The 17,500-nt window shown below is 33.0% G+C and overlaps 1 protein-coding gene across 1 annotated transcript in view; it reads left to right on the top strand.

Moving 5' to 3' along the window:
- LOC127845932 (uncharacterized) overlaps positions 1-17,500 on the top strand; it is a 53,807-nt gene that overhangs the window by 11,923 nt on the left and 24,384 nt on the right. The window contains exon 2 of the mRNA XM_052377111.1: positions 12,631-13,123. Within this exon, the coding sequence (XP_052233071.1) occupies positions 12,670-13,123 (454 nt within the window). The 5' untranslated portion in view covers positions 12,631-12,669. The remainder of the gene's footprint in view (positions 1-12,630; positions 13,124-17,500) is intronic.

Raw genomic sequence — 17,500 nt, 5'->3', positions numbered from 1 at the left:
ATTTAAGAAAATTGGCGAATGTTTGTGTTTTGTGTTATTCTTGAGCATTTTTATAGTAAACATTTACCAGAATTTGCTTTAAAACTGGAATATACGGGATTATCCGGTAATTGGCGAGTTATAATTCTGGTACAAGTAAGCAATATATTGCGATATATTGCAATACTGGTTTTTGAACTGACAATATATCGCAATACGCTTTTTGGCGTATTGTTGCAGCACTAACATTAACATTTATGTTTGTGAAACAATCTAAAGTAACACTTACTGAAATTGCAGAAGTTATGGGACGTTTTTTTATTTTTAGGGGCATATCTATAATATAGACTTATTTAAATACAGTTTCTCCCTTGTTCACGCTTAGGTTTGTGTATTTAGCCGGATTTTTTTCGAAAAAATCTCGGCTTATAGATTGATGTTGTCGGGCGGGCGGGGGGGGCGGGCGTGCGGGCGGGGTGGCGGCGTGCTCGAAAATGTTAAAGTTCTTATTTCATGGTATAACTTTGGTATGCTTGGACCTAGAGTCTTCAAACTTGACATGAAGGTTGGCCAGGATTAACAGATGACCACTGGTCATTTCAAGGTCATTCATTTGAAGGTCAAGGTCACTGTGACCTTCAATATAAAAAATGTTAAAGTTGTTATAACTTTGGTATGCTTGGACCTAGAGTCTTGAAACTTGACATGAAGGTTGGCCATAACTAGTTAGTAACCACTGGTCATTTCAAGGTCATTCATTTGAAGGTCAAGGTCACTGTGACCTTGAATGTAAAAATGTTAAAGTTCTTATTTCATGGTATAACTTTGGTATGCTTGGACCTAGAGTCTTCAAACTTGACATGAAGGTTGGCCAGGATTAACAGATGACCACTGGTCATTTCAAGGTCATTCATTTGAAGGTGAAGGTCACTGTGACCTTCAATATAAAAATGTTAAAGTTGTTATAACTTTGGTATGCTTGGACCTAGAGTCTTGAAACTTGACATGAAGGTTGGCCAGAACTAGTAAGTAACCACTGGACATTTCAAGGTCATTCATTTGAAGGTCAAGGTCACTGTGACCTTGAATGTAAAAATGTTAAAGTTGTTATAACTTTGGTATGCTTGGACCTAGAGTCTTGAAACTTGACATGAAGGTTGGCCAGAACTAGTAAGTAACCACTGGACATTTCAAGGTCATTCATTTGAAGGTCAAGGTCACTGTGACCTTGAATGTAAAAATGTTAAAGTTCTTATTTCATGTTATAACTTTGGTATGCTTGTACCTAGAGTCTTCAAACTTGAAATAAAGATTGTCCAGTACTAGAAGATGACCACTGGTCATTTCAATGTCATTCATTTGAAGGTCAAGGTCACTGTGACCTTTAATGTTAAAATGTTAAAATTGTTATAACTTTGGTATGCTTGGACATAGAGTTTTCAAACTTGACATGAAGGTTTGCAAGCACACTTAGATGACCACTGGTCATTTCAAGGTCATTCATTCTAAGGTCAAGGTCACTGTGACCTTGAATGTAAAAATGTTAAAGTTCTTATAACTTTGGTAGGTAAAAATGTTAAAGTTCTTATTCCATGTTATAACTTTGGTATGCTTGTACCTAGAGTCTTCAAACTTGACATAAAGGTTGGCCAGTACTAGAAGATCACCACTGCTCATTTCAATGTCATTCATTTGAAGGTCAAGGTCACTGTGACCTTCAATGTTAAAATGTTAAAATTGTTATAACTTTGGTATGCTTGGACCTAGAATCTCAAACTTGACGTAAAGGTTTGCAAGCACACTTAGATGACCACTGGTCATTTTAAGGTCATTCATTTCAATGTCATTCATTTGAAGGTCAAGGTCACTGTGAACTTAAATGTTAAAATGTTAAAATTGTTGTAACTTTGGTATGCTTGGACCTAGAATCTCAAACTTGACGTAAAGGTTTGCAAGCACACTTAGATGACCACTGGTCATTTCAAGGTCATTCATTTGAAGGTCGAGGTCACTGTGACCTTGGATGTAAATATGTTAAAGTTGTTAATACTTTGGTATGCTTAGACCTAGAGTCTTCAAACTTGATATGAAGGTTGGCCAGAACTAGTAGATGACCACTGGTCATTTTAAGGTCAAGGTCACCGTGACCTTGAATGTAAAAATGTTAAAATTCTTATTTCATGGTATAACTTTCTTATGCTTGGACTTACAGTCTTCAAACTGGACATGAAGGTTGGCCAGCACTAGTAGATGACAATTGGTCATTTTAAGGTCATTGAAGGTCAAGGTCACTGTGACCTTGAATGTTAAAAATTAAAAGTTGTTTTAACTTTCGTATGCTTGGACATGGACTTTGCCATGACTAACAGATGACCACTGGTCAAGAGAACAACTGGTCATTTTAAAGTCTTTCAATTGACAAAAACACGAAAGGTACTTTCCTGTCATTTAAATCAAAAATCCGGCTTCAATGCGGTCATCTCCGACCGCGGAACTCTTGTTATATAGATATATTGAGCATGTTCACCTCCTTAAAAATGTAATAGCTAGTCAACAGTATTGTTGATTGCGCATTTTGTGGGTTTGAAACTGGCACCTACAGACATCGTGCATTTTTAAAACACTCAATACTGCTTTAAGAATTCAGTATGCGATACCTGTAATTAATGTTTACATATTTAAATTAATTCTACTTATTTTCCCCATGACGACATTTTATAACTATAATTATGCAAATATATATTTTAAAAGGGTTTATTAATTTAATTACAGTATAGAGGAACATGTTTGGATTCTTAAAGCAAGAGGTGTTTTTCAAAATAAGATATTATATTAGCGTTTGATATGACCCATTTAAGCTGTGTGTGTCGGAATACATTGATAATTTTCAATGACGCCTATGTACATGTATAATGGGACCAGGCTTAGTTGGGCTTGGTCGGGCAATTATAACGATGTTTAAGTCAAATGTAAGGTAGTGGTAATGTATAGCTCAGCTGAGCTTGCCATGATCAAGGTGGGCCATTATAGTAACCTTTTGAACGACATAAGACAGTGTGTGCTATCAAAGTTAAGCACATTATCACTCCATTGGAAAAAGTTTTTATCAAATCCGCATGTATATCTTATCAATATAAAGCCTCAGTTTGAAACTGGAGCAATTGCGTCCAAAACAAGTCATTGGACATAATATTCAACATAACATATATACAAAATATTGGTATCAGTACACAGGCAATATTTATGGCTCACTATTGATGGATTTTATTAAAATTGTTTATCATCACCATCAATAAACTTGTTTGAATCAGGCTCACGCGCTTTCAAAACCCAGGTTAAAAGGTTAAGTCTTTAGAAAAAACTTAATATATATTATAGTGGCCCCATTTATGACTTAATATTTAAGTAAATTATGAATGTGGGTCGCGTGCGTTAAAATAAAAGACACGAAGTCAAATCTTAGAAAAACGTTACTATTCCAGAATCCACATTTGTTATTCAAACATCACGGAACTTGGTCAGAATATTTAACCTTGCACAATCTATATCAAGTTTAACAATTGTCACGCGTGTCATTTGCAATCGGGTCAATTTTAGAAACAATGTGTTACCATTATAAATTCTTTATTTTTTACTCGATTTTGACAAAACTGGTCAGATCGTTTATCTAGACAAAACCGAGGTAAGTTCAAATCTGGGTCACAGATGTCCAAACGCTAGTTAATCAGGTTGAGTTTCGTCAATGTGTTCATCTTAAAATCCGATAAGCGCTTGAGGGATACCATCACCCTCTTGTTTCTGCTAGAATAATAATCACTATAGTACAACCTGGTATGGTCAAATGACGTTATATCTTGCACTGTATTACATATAACGATTGATACATGGTGTCAAATTGTATTTGTACTTGACCCCCTGTACTTATTACTAATGAAATGTTTAACTGCATTGGCTAAGTCGTAAAACAAGTTATAAAATGCAATTTAGGTATTAATTATTTGAAGTTGTAAACAATGTCCATTCCAAGTGTATGTTCTTCTTTTATACCCAGGTTGTGAAAGAACAAATTATATGATAATGTTTAACATTTTCAAATAATTTTGTAAGGTACACAGTGCTATCTAAAACCATTCGCCTGGTTTGTTTAGCTCACCTGAGTCACGCGTGTGTAAACGCGAGGTCAGGTTACCATGTAAAATCAGAATGGTTTCGGGGCGTTGAAAACGATTGCCACCAGGGCGAATAGGAGTTTTCTAAAGATCAATATGCTGAACACTTGTAAACATCATGCAACTTGCTGAGAAGATTGGTTAAAAAAATATTAAGGCTCATTTTAAAAATGTTTCCGGTCAGGAGAAAAAATGGCAGCGAGGGATCGTGGAAGTTTTCCTTTTATGGGTATAGTAAAACATTATATAAGTCATATGTTTTGAAAATCGTCGTGAAACTGTAACAGAATTGTTGTTTTAATTATAGCGTAACTGATTAGTATTGTGTAAGTGGCATCAATGATTGTTTAGAGTTGAAGTATTTGTATTATGATGACCATAATGATGTTGATATGATGATATAAGTATCATGATAATGACGATGATGTTGACGATGTTGTTGACGGTGTGTTGACGATGATGTTGACGATGGTGTTGACGACGATTTTGATGATGATCTGGACAATGATGTTGTTGATGATGACGACAATGATGATGATGATGGTGGTGACGATTATTTTGACGATGATGTTGACGATGATCTTGACGATGACGACGACGACGATAATGATGAAGATGATGATGATGATGATGATTATGATGATGATGATGATCATCATCATCATCATCATCTTAATGATGATGATTAACGTTTTTCTCAGGAGGGCAAAGGGGCATGGCGCATTACTTTCAAAAAGGGCATTTTAGCGCGCAGTTTAGGCAAAAAAGGGCAAAAACGTTCCATGAATACCTGAATTACGGGGAAACATGTAATCGCATCAGAAGCAGTTGTGTTAAAAATAACATATAAACAAGCACATTTAATAGCAATAGATGTATTTAACTTACTATGATTTATATTAAGATATTTACCTTGCAATGTACATTTAAGTTCCATGCTGTTTCAATAAACTGTACAGCACGACGAAACATAATAAAGCAATATATGCATATGAATCTGATTATACCCAGATCCACTAACATATACATGAAACCATGTTTGTCTTATCCCATTTTCTAACAAAATCTCGACAGATGTTTAAAATAACATTGCGAGTAAATTGATCGCTAACAATATGCAAACACTCGTTTCCGTGACATACATCCACCGAGTAATTATAAATGAATAAATAATATTGTTGCTATCTAAAACAGTTTATGCATCGTTGATTTTCACAGACATTTCATTAATTCCTTCTTAATGTATAATCTCCATCGTTAATTTGATCGTTTACGACGTTATTTGCTATTTTTTCCGAGTCACAATTTAATTCTGTATAGTCCGCCATGTTGATAAAATGTCAAATGATGTAAGCGACAGGTGCGCATAGCAACGTTTAATCGTATACGCGATTCGCATTTTGTTAAATTAGTATACGTCTCAGTAATTATTTCAATAATTAGATCTAATTATCTTAAGAACGAAAACGATAAAGAATAAATTTGTTTGTGATTTTAAATGTAATTAGGCGTAAAAATATATGTTTTGATAAAACTGAATAATGCATGCAATGCACAATTGCCATGAGAATAACATCAAGTTTTTCATCAAAAGTCTCCGAAGTAATGATTTTATCGTGATGGAGTACACATTGCCGAGCGGAAAGTGCGCTTGGTATAACATAGCCTCCGGCATTATCGATTGATACTGACACGGGGTTATTCACGCATGACTAATTCACAGCTTTGGAGCAGTCAGTAAGACCTATCTATAAATCGAGAACTGTTATAGATTAAATCTGCTCAATAAATATAGTCGATTAAACGTTGACGTCTCTCGAGTAAATCAAGCACAGTCGGAGCGTCACAGACAATCAAGGAAGCTGATTTTGCGGACCAACTTAGATCGTAAGGCAATAAAGATGTTATCGATAAGGGCGTGTGGCGAAATTTGCCTTTGAAAAAAAGGGCGCGTCGCGAAATTTGCCTTTGAAAAGGTCAGCATGGCGATCCGGGAGGGCGGCATGGCTTTTCGCCACGCTAAAATGGCCTGGGAAAAACACTAATTATGATGTCGATGATGATGATAATGATGATGATGATGATGATGATGATGATGTTGATGATGATGATGATGATGATTATGATGATGATGAATGTCAATTAGTTTGTATAATTATACTAACATATAATAATTCAAATCATTTTGTAAATCCTCTGTGGGCGTATACATTTATCAAACGTCTACATGTATCTCCAGTAATATGTAAACACCAGCTCGCGATAGCGACCAAATAAAAAAGGAATCGGAAATCAAAACGTACCTTCTTAATAGTCGATTTTTTCGCGAGAGTATGATAAACTTGTCACAAAATGTATTGCATTGAGAACAGATAGCGTGCCGATATGTATTCGCAAAGGAGTAGATAGTGTGCAGGTATGTTTCCTTATGTATTAATCGTTATTACAGGAAACATATGTTTAATCGGATTATATTTATGTAAGCATTCATGTTATTTACAGGCTTATACTAAGCATAATACATTAATGTATAGAAATGTGTTTGCTATTTTCAACGAATTATGTATGGTTATCGATACCTTGTGTAGGGAGCGTACACTGGGACAACATTTTTTTGGCATAATAGTTTTCGTGTGTCGGTTGGCGAAAACTGGTATTCTAAAATAATATTAATTAGTTAGTTATTTTATTTTATTTAATGAAAACTAATTACATATTACCACTTATAATATTGTAACGCAGAGTTACGAATATAGTACATCATTACAATGGTTTATGTCAAAGTACAAAAAAAAGTTAATTACATACATGGACGCACCCTTAGTTTAGTAATAATCCCCATCACTAAGTGATTTCACTTGGAACACATTTTAACAATATAATGATATCAAATATAAGCAAATGACTTTAATTTCTAAATTACGGAAAATTACGTCTAAAAACTTATAACAACATCTAAACATCATAAAGTTGGCTTATTTATTTCACAACATTTACCATTTGACTTTTATTGTTACAAAGTTTTTGTTTAATTGTCAAATCGAAGCCATTTGATTTGCCATGATTATTACAGTTCTCTAGTGTGTTGTGACTTTGGTGTTATTTGTGTTAGGTTAAAAAGACATGCGTTCACAATTCGAAACCTTACGAAAAAAAAGGTTTATTGTTTATCTATTTGATCAAATTGTGTGAAAACTGTTTCTTAGCATTTGAATAATATTAATCAAAATGGGAGACCTTAATAATTTAAACAATACATTCCTTAAAAATGCAATTTACGTTGTTTTAATTTCAGATTGCATGGTGAACATAACTAGAGTATCTAGTGTCAGACTCCATAAAGTAAGATATATGTTGTGAGTTTGTAATTAATAGTTGTAAAAGTGTATTCATGATATACACATTAACATCTTTAAAACAGGGCCTCATGTGTGTCACATAAATAATTAATGCAAACAGGGCCTCATGTGTGCCACATAAATGATTTATGCAGACAGGGTCGAATATGTGTTACATAAATAACTAATGTAAACGGAGCCTCATGTGTGTCACATACATAATTAATGCAAACAGGGTCGGATAAGTGTCGCATAAATAATGAATGCAAACAGGGTCGAATGTATGTCACATAAAACATAACACAAACAGGGTCCCATATGTGTTACATAAAAAATTAATGCAAACAGGGACGCACGTGTGTCACATAACTTATGAATGCTGATAGCTATTGATTATTAATCGTTGTCTTTTTTACTCTGTATTGCAACATTGTTATTGATGTTCGGATGCATTACAAGTTTTATATCTAGTGCATATTGTTCATAATTTTGTTTCGAAATTAGGAAACTGTTTATTAAAAAATCATATCTTTATTAAGCCCTTAAACATTTAAAGTGATGTGTCACTTCCTCTTGTGGCTTAACACGATGACATTAATTTAGGCGCGCTAAAAATGTTTTTATGACTCCTAAAAGTTTCAGACCAGGGGTCATTTGAATCCGAGTTTCGCAACTTAATTGAAATCTATGAAAACGTAAACAATAATTTTATCGTCAATTTGATAGTATGTGTATGCACAACAAACAACAACAATAAATGCTGAATTTCCCTATTGAAGTTAAACGGATGATTCATTTTTCCCAATTCAAAGCGCCCCGGCAAATCTCAAAATGGTGAATAAAACACGTATTTTCAATTAAATCTCCGGTATGCCCGTATAATTGATGTTTCACAAGAATTGTACACGTCTTATTTTATATAAATAAATATACAGAAAGAAAGTGAAGATAAAAATGCGAAGACTGATGTTCTGTCAATAAGAGTACTGAAAATGTATGTATAATTATATGTAAATATGCACGTGCTTAAATGAGTTTTATCAATACTGCTGCATACTAAACGTAAATACGTATCTTGATGTTATGGGATTTCTTTTCAATATAGAAACTGATTTAAATACTTCATCATGCCACTTGATTGATATCTTCCCGATATAACCCTGTCCATTATAGTTTTTTTTATCACGTTATATCAGTTGTTACATCAGTCAATGTTTGAAGGTAGGTCATACGATATTGTAAAGAAAAAAATAATACATAAGTCTAAACTATTTTGGATGACGCATCCATTTGGATTGTAATTGACATTTACACTTATAGTGCATTTTAATTTGAGTTTTACAAGACTTTCAACTATTATAAAAAATGTGCAAGCGTTTAGCTTTCTTTCATATTTACATATTTAAATACTTAGTCTTATTTTAATTATGCTAGCTTTTTATAAGTATACACATATTTATTCGAATCAGCGTTTTATTCTTTTATATTTTTAGAGCAAGATGTTTTTAGTCGTAAAGGAAGATAATTGTTATCGTGATAGCGATATGATATAATATCGTATTTTTCCTTGATATGCCCTGGTAAGTTGTGTTTGTCCGACAACATTGATAACTTACAAAAACGTAAATGGATATTGTGTCAAGGCTTGGATTAATAGTGACGAAATACCGGTCCAGTGTTATGAAATTCTCACGTTAGGCTATTCTGAGAACTCACTTCATAAAGTGAGTAATTGTGATCACCCATGATTGTCGCCAAGCAGTGGGCGCGGTCAACGTTTAGCTCGTTACCTCTCTACAGGCAACATGTTTTATTCAATCTAAATGAAAGTTACTGTTTATCTAAACAATATAAGGCTTGCGTCTGAAACTGTTTATGACTCTACATTTGAAAAACAATCGGCATAATAATTATCCATAGTCTATATCTGGATTATTTCGTCCAACAATAGGTCACTGGGTCAAATTTTACAACAATCCTGTTATAACTGTAGAAGCAACATTATGACTCAAATAATTTTATCCATTACAATAATTAAGCCGAATTAAAAAAAACATGTCACCAGGTCAACTTTTAGTAAAAGCATGTAACCACTCTGATGGCCGAATGAATAACTCAATATTTAAGTAAAGTTTGATTCTGATACAATACCTCGATACAATAATATACAAGGTAAATTATATACCTTAACTCACTAAACGTATGTCTGAGTTGTCAACGTAGTACATGTCTTCAGATATTGATACCGAATAAGTTTGTAAACTTGAAAAACGGTTCGTATGATACAATTGTGATAAAAAGGCCCTTTGTTGGTTACAATTATCTTCCAACATTTCTTTAAAAATATCGAACGCAAACGTCGATGTACATGTACAAAATGAACTCCAATCTTTCTATACTAAACAAAGACTTCACGTTTATTATTCTGTTTGGGCAATCGGTCACTTGCCTTAAATAAAGGACCAACTAATTGCTTTTAATGAATATTCAATACTGCTCCAGCAGCTGGAGTTTCACTTCTTTATATTGTACATAAAACTACACTCTTTAACTGAATACAATTATGTACATTGTTACATTATTTAATCACATTAGACAATAACATGTGTATTCGTAGAATAAAATTACTTCTTATGTATTGGATGTTCACGGTGCGCATGGCGGTGAAAATGCTGATATGATCACTTAAATGATCACGTGCTTTGCATTATGAACTCATGTGTATTATAAAGTTTTATTGGTTTTCTAAAATAAAAAATAAACAAAAACTATTAAGTGATATTTGCATTTGTTTAAGTAAATAATCAAACTAGTTTTATTAATTATTTTGATGGATCTTTTATTTAATATGTTATTGTATCATGTCGTTTTGTACGTGTAAAACTTACTTCTGCCCCAGATAATTTCTGTGTTAACCATTCTTAAGTTAGCGCGCGGTAACTTTGTCATCAACGAACATAGGCGTACGCATTAACCCGAGAATATCAACAAATAGATAATCTATATTTAAAGTACTGATAGTTGTAATTGTATTTCGTGTGTTGATATGTTGTATTATAAATGGAATGAGTTACATTGGCACATTTCTTCCAAATAACTTCTCCAATATATATATATATATATATATATATATATATATATATATATATATATATATATATATATATATATATACATGATTTTAAAACCGTGTTTAACGTCTGTATGCGACTCAAATATAAAGTAAAATAATGCATCTAACTAGCATTTGTCTTACTTTTCTTCATGTGTGTAGCAAATACTAGTGAACTTATAGTATATATTATATCATGAGATTCTACATGTCACGTAACTGAATTGATTTGTTTGTAGTTTAAGATCATGCCATCTTATTATTAACATATTTTCTTATCGTACTTTATAAGAAATGTATTTTTCTAATGCGTAAATGTTATATGCATGTAATGTTTTTCAGCAGGTACAGGGATTTCAATAGATTTTAAAAACCAGGAGTCAATGACCCCTGGACTGAAATTTTGAGGAGTCAAATTGAAAAATGGTGGGGTCAATTTTGAAGCGCGTTGTGTTTTTCTCTGTATTATTCAATTTTTTAGATAAAAATATGCTCTAAGAGTAACACAATATCTTAAAAAGTTATACTGCTTTATTAAATAACAATACCATGATACATAACACTACATATTTTAATGAATTGGTACATTAAATATACTTCCTTATAGTTATAACACATTTAAGTCTTTTAACACATTAAAATAATTAAAGATATGTACCGGTAGCACCTTTTCATCACATATTTATCGTCATTATATTATCACCATCCCTATGATAGCTTTTCTAACAAAACACAATATAAATGCATGGAACATCTAGTATATTTATTACTGTTTATCCGAATACTATACATGTCCGAAATATGTACACTTTGGAATGCCTTACCTGTATTAGTTTTACTTTAATAATCCAAATTTGTCTTGTTGTTATCGGGTTTAACAAACCTTATCAAATGTTTGTTAAATCCAGTTAATGCTTTCACCATTATTGAATCGCCATAACTTGCAATTTGAATCGCCAGCTTTTAATTGAACGCGGGTTGAATGTTAAGTCCGCCATTTACAATGTCGACGCAGCAATTTAATGCTACTCGGATAATTTATATCTTATCGAGAAAATGTGTTTTCTCAATGTTTATGTGTAGTATTATTACTTGTTAGTATAAAAAATGAACTGTGATTCCAGTTTATATAAGATGGGTGTTACTCGTAATTATCGGTGGATTAACAACTGACAAAACTCGCTGGACTTAGATCTACTATTGGATCTACGTAATTAATAGACCTTTGATCAATATAGTTTTTACTTTAATTAATTTTGTCGAATTTCTTTAACCGTGCTGTCTGAAAAGTCTGCAAAAAACCTGCAATTATCGGATGGTCAATCAATTATCACGTAATCACTGCTGCTAATTACCCAGTTAGTGGGCACGCGCTATTGAGACGGTGACATGTGTATTGGAAGAGATGAGATAAGATAAACAACGCCCGGGGTATTCCCTCGATTATAGACCGAGTTTCAAATACTGAAACATTAATTTCAATTAGGAGCACAGCGGGATTTATTACCATGGAACTCGAGATGTTAACTGACTGACGCACGGGTCAAATTTTCGACGCGTCAAAATGACGCACAGCAGAAAAAAGGGTTGCGTCAAAAATGAGTCATTTTTAATTTGCTCGCGTCAAAACGCAGGATTCTGCGTCTATTGAAATCTCTGAGGTAATCGTCTTTGACTAATTATTTATATATCCATTCAGAAATACTATCAACAACAAATACTGAAATTTATTTATTTGATACCACGAATAAGAGATTTCTTTAAAAAGAAACAGTGTGTTGTTTCTGTTTGTATCATTAAGAGTAAAAATCAATCAATTGAAAATGAATTACATGTGCATATTAACACGGTAATGTGACAACATATTGTTAACGACACTTGAAAAGAACTTCAAAAGAAGCTCAATGAATACTAGAGTGAACATTCACCCTTTAAATCCGTTGTCATCTTCGTCGTCGTCTTCGTTAACGTCGTCGCCGTACTGGTAGTGGTAGTAGTAGTAACACAATAATTATGATGTTTGTAATTTCAGGAGGACTGTGGACTACGATTTCGCTGATATCTGAACATCATGCCGGTGATGGAGAATATGGAATTAAAAGAACTTTCAAATGAAACACAGACGTGTCTTTTCTTGGATACGTCTGTTACCATCTTATTAACTCCTGTATGTTTATTCACATTATTAGGTATTGTCACATATTTATCTTACACTTTTTTCCGGGAACGTTGCAACATACACAATTTAGTAAGAGTACACACCACTACTGTAATTAAGACATATACATCATTTTTGAGTAAAGAAACGAAGTCGTCTGAAACAAATCTAGCCTCGCTCATTGAGGAAACTGCACTCGCTAATCGACGTGCTCTCGAAGATGTAGGAATAGATATAAAAGAAAATCAGCAAGATTGTTGTAATGAGATGTTTGCACAAATTAAGGATCATATTAACAAGAGAAAATACACCGACACCGATAACAAAACAGCGGCAGGACAAGACGAGTACGTTGCAAAATGCCAGGGTAAGTACATAGTTAGTTAAACATCCACTTTTGACTGTTTATAACATTAAACAATTGAGGTAGGATAATGTTTCTTATGTTAGTCATACGCAAGCTAATGCGTTAACCTTAAAGGGATCTTTTCACGTTTTGGTAAATTGACAAAATTGAAAAAAGTTGTTTCAGTTCGCACATTTTCGTTTTAGTTATGCTATTTTTGAGAAAACAGTAATATTGAACAGATACCATGGTATAATATAGCCATTATATTCATCTTTTGACGATTTAAAAACCTGAAAAGTATAAGGCGTTGCAACGTGAAACGATTGAATAATTTGGAGAGTTCTGTTGTTGTCGTTGAATTTTGTGAAACTACGAAGATTGCTTATATAAAGTATGAAATACCTCACTCATGCATACATTGGCAGGATGGCCGAGCGGACTAATTGGTTTTTACTAGTTTTTACTCCAGGACTCCAGGGGTCACTGGTTCGAGCCCTGCTGCGGGATACTTTTTTTCTTTTTTTTAAATTTTATTCTTATTTTTTTACTGAAGCTTTTTAGATCCCATGTTTACATTTATCAATATAAAGCATTCAATGACAAACTTCAACACATTATAAAATCTGTGAAAAGGCCACTTTAGCGCGTAAATCCACACTTGTGTCGGCATATTGGTCATTGCGTTAACTTAAATGTTAATTTATTTTTATAAATGCTTGCATCTTTGTCATTAATATGATAGTAAATATTGGTATGCATGTCTGACGATAACCGATATTATGATGATGCATATTAGTTGTGTTCAACTAAACATGTTAATTATACTTTCTTTAGCTAAATACTGCTATAGGATTAAAAGAAGCATGAGGGTCGTGCGTGAAGTTATATGGGATTATTATTGTTCGTGTTATTTGCGATTGTGTATATATCACCAAAATACATATATTATATTTGTCCTTTAAGTTTAACATAGTGAACGTTGTATAAAAATACAAAACTAGTTTGCTCACAAAAGTGTTCAAATGTTGTAAGCCGATATTGCTACGCGTATTGTGTTTTTATCCGCTTGCATATTAGAACGAAAACCATGAGTACCAAGACTATTCAATGTACAAGAGCGATATCGCCAGTATATTATGTGTGGAATATCGACTGAGTGATTAAACATGAGCGTCAAAACATCGTACTCTGCTACACCCTAATATGCTTACACGTTCTTTGAAAGATGCTGTTCACCGAGGTGCAGTATTCTTCCGGCATATCAAAGCCAAGGAGCGGAGCGTCTCTGATTACTGTTATAAAATTATCTTTGTTAAAAAGTTATACCTAATATTGATGTTTGTGTATTTAAAACGCTCTCCTTTTTGCTGTTTTTAAGACAGAACAATATAACAGGTTGGCTTAATAACGAGGGCATGGTGGTTCGATAAAACGATCGTTTGAGGACACACTATGAATGAGAAAAAGGGTTGGCATGAATATTCGACATTGACACTCGTTGAGTATATATAGATCTTATGAATATTTAATGATGATTACAAAATCGTTTGATTATGAGGACACAAATGTTTGATGCCGAAGACACAATGGACATATCTTGCTGATACGGTGGTTAGACGATTGTTTAAAGAACAGTTGCACGGGGATGGTACGATAATTCTATGACTATGGCGCGATGTATTGTTGAAAAGTATACCAATGTTCAATTGCTAAGTGACGAGTGTTCGATTACGATTTCACAACGGTCTTATACTGATAATACGATGGACAGGTGCAGATTTCATGAAGTTTCAATACTGATAATACTATGTTTCTAATTTGATGACGCGAAGGTTTGATGCGGATGTAAAGTTCGTTGGATTACACGATTGTTCATTGACATTTAGTCGATGATTTGCTGCTGATGCCTTGATGTATCAATGTCAAGGATGGTTTGATGCCGATAACAAGATGGTTTGATGCCCATGAACACATTTTCTGAATCAGAACAGACGTTGGTGTAATTCTGATGTGACGATTACATTATTGTTTGTTGGCTAATGAAACTGAAGCTGATGATATGATAAAAGAAGGTTCGTTGCTGATAAACTGTTGAAAATATAGGTTGTTGACTATAACATGATAGTTTGATGACTATGACACAATGGTTGGACAACGATGACACTATGCTCGTTGAATATGACACTATGATTCGATGACGACTGCACAATTATACGATGGCTACAGAATATTAAATGTCAAACTCAATCCTTTATACAAATGTTCAGTAAAATTCGTTTGTACAAATGTGTTATAAAGCATGCTTGGATAATAACCTGCCTCAAAGGGAGACATATGCATAACATGCATAACATGTATCTATAAACAGTTATATTTTTTATGAAATCGTAAGACGTTATGCACACAAGACTGCGATCTTAACGATTTCGGTGCCCGTAGATTTTACCTGTGGTATTATATTAAACGTTAATAAAATAAATATTTCCTAATATCAAAACACATAGCAAATATCCTATATTATTCTTAACTAAGAACTATACCCTTATTAAAGAATCTTCATTTTAAGAAAGCTATCGGTATTTGCAAACATAATAGCTAACGGAAATCGAAATCACAGGTTAGCAAGAGCGCATAACTAAATAGTTGAGCATTTAAGACGCATTTCGTCTGTAATTAACTTAACTTAACAAAATATGTATTATAGAGCTATGCGTTTTTTTTTCTATTTATGAAAATAATGAAGAAACTAGTTACATACAAATAAGTGTATTAGATATATCGTTTAGGTCAGAAATATAGCAATTGCGCTTTATATTTTGAAAAGATACTTGTTATTAATTAGTTTGAAATTGCAGAACAAAATACTGAATTCAGCTATATTTGTTTATACAGCGGTTGCTTAGGTATTAGGCCAGCGTCATGTTTACGCAACAAATTAAACAAGTATACGTACTTATTTCTAAAATTGAATATCATATGTGTTCCTTTAAGAAACATGCATAAGCTTTAACATTACGGTTAAAAATAAATGTTAATTAAATAAGAAACGTCAACGCCAACCGCATTTGTTTTATATTAATATTCATGAATTGTTTTGGGAAAACGGATATTGCTGCGCATGGCTCACGTGTAACGTGAACATGTTTAGTTTAATGTCCCATATGTTCATGTTTGCACGAATGTGTGATGTTTAGGAATATCAATCTTGCTGACATATTGTTTGCATATTTTGGAACACACGTCTGTTTAAGTACAAATTTAAGATTGCTATAATGACCGATAGCTAGAAATATAATTATGATATTTAATTAATTAATGCCAAAATAGCGTTTGCCTGTGTCTAGTGACATATCCCGGCGCCGTTGTTTTTCTAACTCTTTATATTATGCGTTAATATCCAACACTAGCTACTATAATGATTTAAATGATTTACACTCAATATAAAAAAATGTTGATATTGAAAAGCGTACATAATTCAAAATACCATATGACTTATTATGTCGCTTTTAAATAATACTGTTACACATTGTTTGAATTCATCTTAATTATTGGATCAGGTTTTTTTTGTATTTGTACCATTGACTGCGCAACACTCACAGCTTTGAATCAACTTTGACAAATTCAGCCCACAAGTTTAATGTTCAATTGTTTTTAATTTTTTTTTTTAAATAAATGATTTTTGGTATAATAATGACGGATTATTTCGTAAATGAAACGCAATCGTTTCAGACAACTGTACGTGTACGAGCAATTATCAACATGATGATTTCCGAAAATTAATGAGAACTTTCGAATGTAATTTGCAATAGAGACAAGCGCTTCCTTGGTGGACTAGCTCTATGTGAGATATCTAAAATGTTACCATGTTACATTTAAAAAAGGACTAGTTTGATTGCCTTGCTCTATAAACGCATACACATTATCAATGATACACTTATTACTAAAAAATATTTAAAAGAATGAGAGTACATTCCGAACCAAATTCGTTTTTATTTAAAATTATTCAAATGTGAATATTAATTGTATCCATGATTACGAAGTGCATGCTATTGTCAATCAACGGAGTAAAAGAACGTCCAAAATGAGAATAAAAGTGAAAACAAATATTTCAACATGCTTGTACAAAAACTGTGTCCCCGATAATTGTCATTTCTTAGCACCAGCCGTATTAGCCATCAGTAGGCCCCATTTCAATATTGAATAATGATTAAGTTGCGCCTAATTTAATCGACATGTAAATGTAAGTACATTCGGTTGTCATACAACTTTGTTTGTCGATTTGATTTCTTGACACACGTTGTTAATAAACATGTTTTACTCTCGAATTACATGAATAAATCACATACAAAATTAAACTTTGGAAGCAGCTTCTACAGTGGCAATTATGCTACTAGC

This window comes from Dreissena polymorpha, chromosome 9 (genome assembly GCF_020536995.1).
Source record: "Dreissena polymorpha isolate Duluth1 chromosome 9, UMN_Dpol_1.0, whole genome shotgun sequence".
NCBI classification, from domain to species: domain Eukaryota; kingdom Metazoa; phylum Mollusca; class Bivalvia; order Myida; family Dreissenidae; genus Dreissena; species Dreissena polymorpha.
This window is presented reverse-complemented; position numbering and strand designations above follow the sequence as displayed.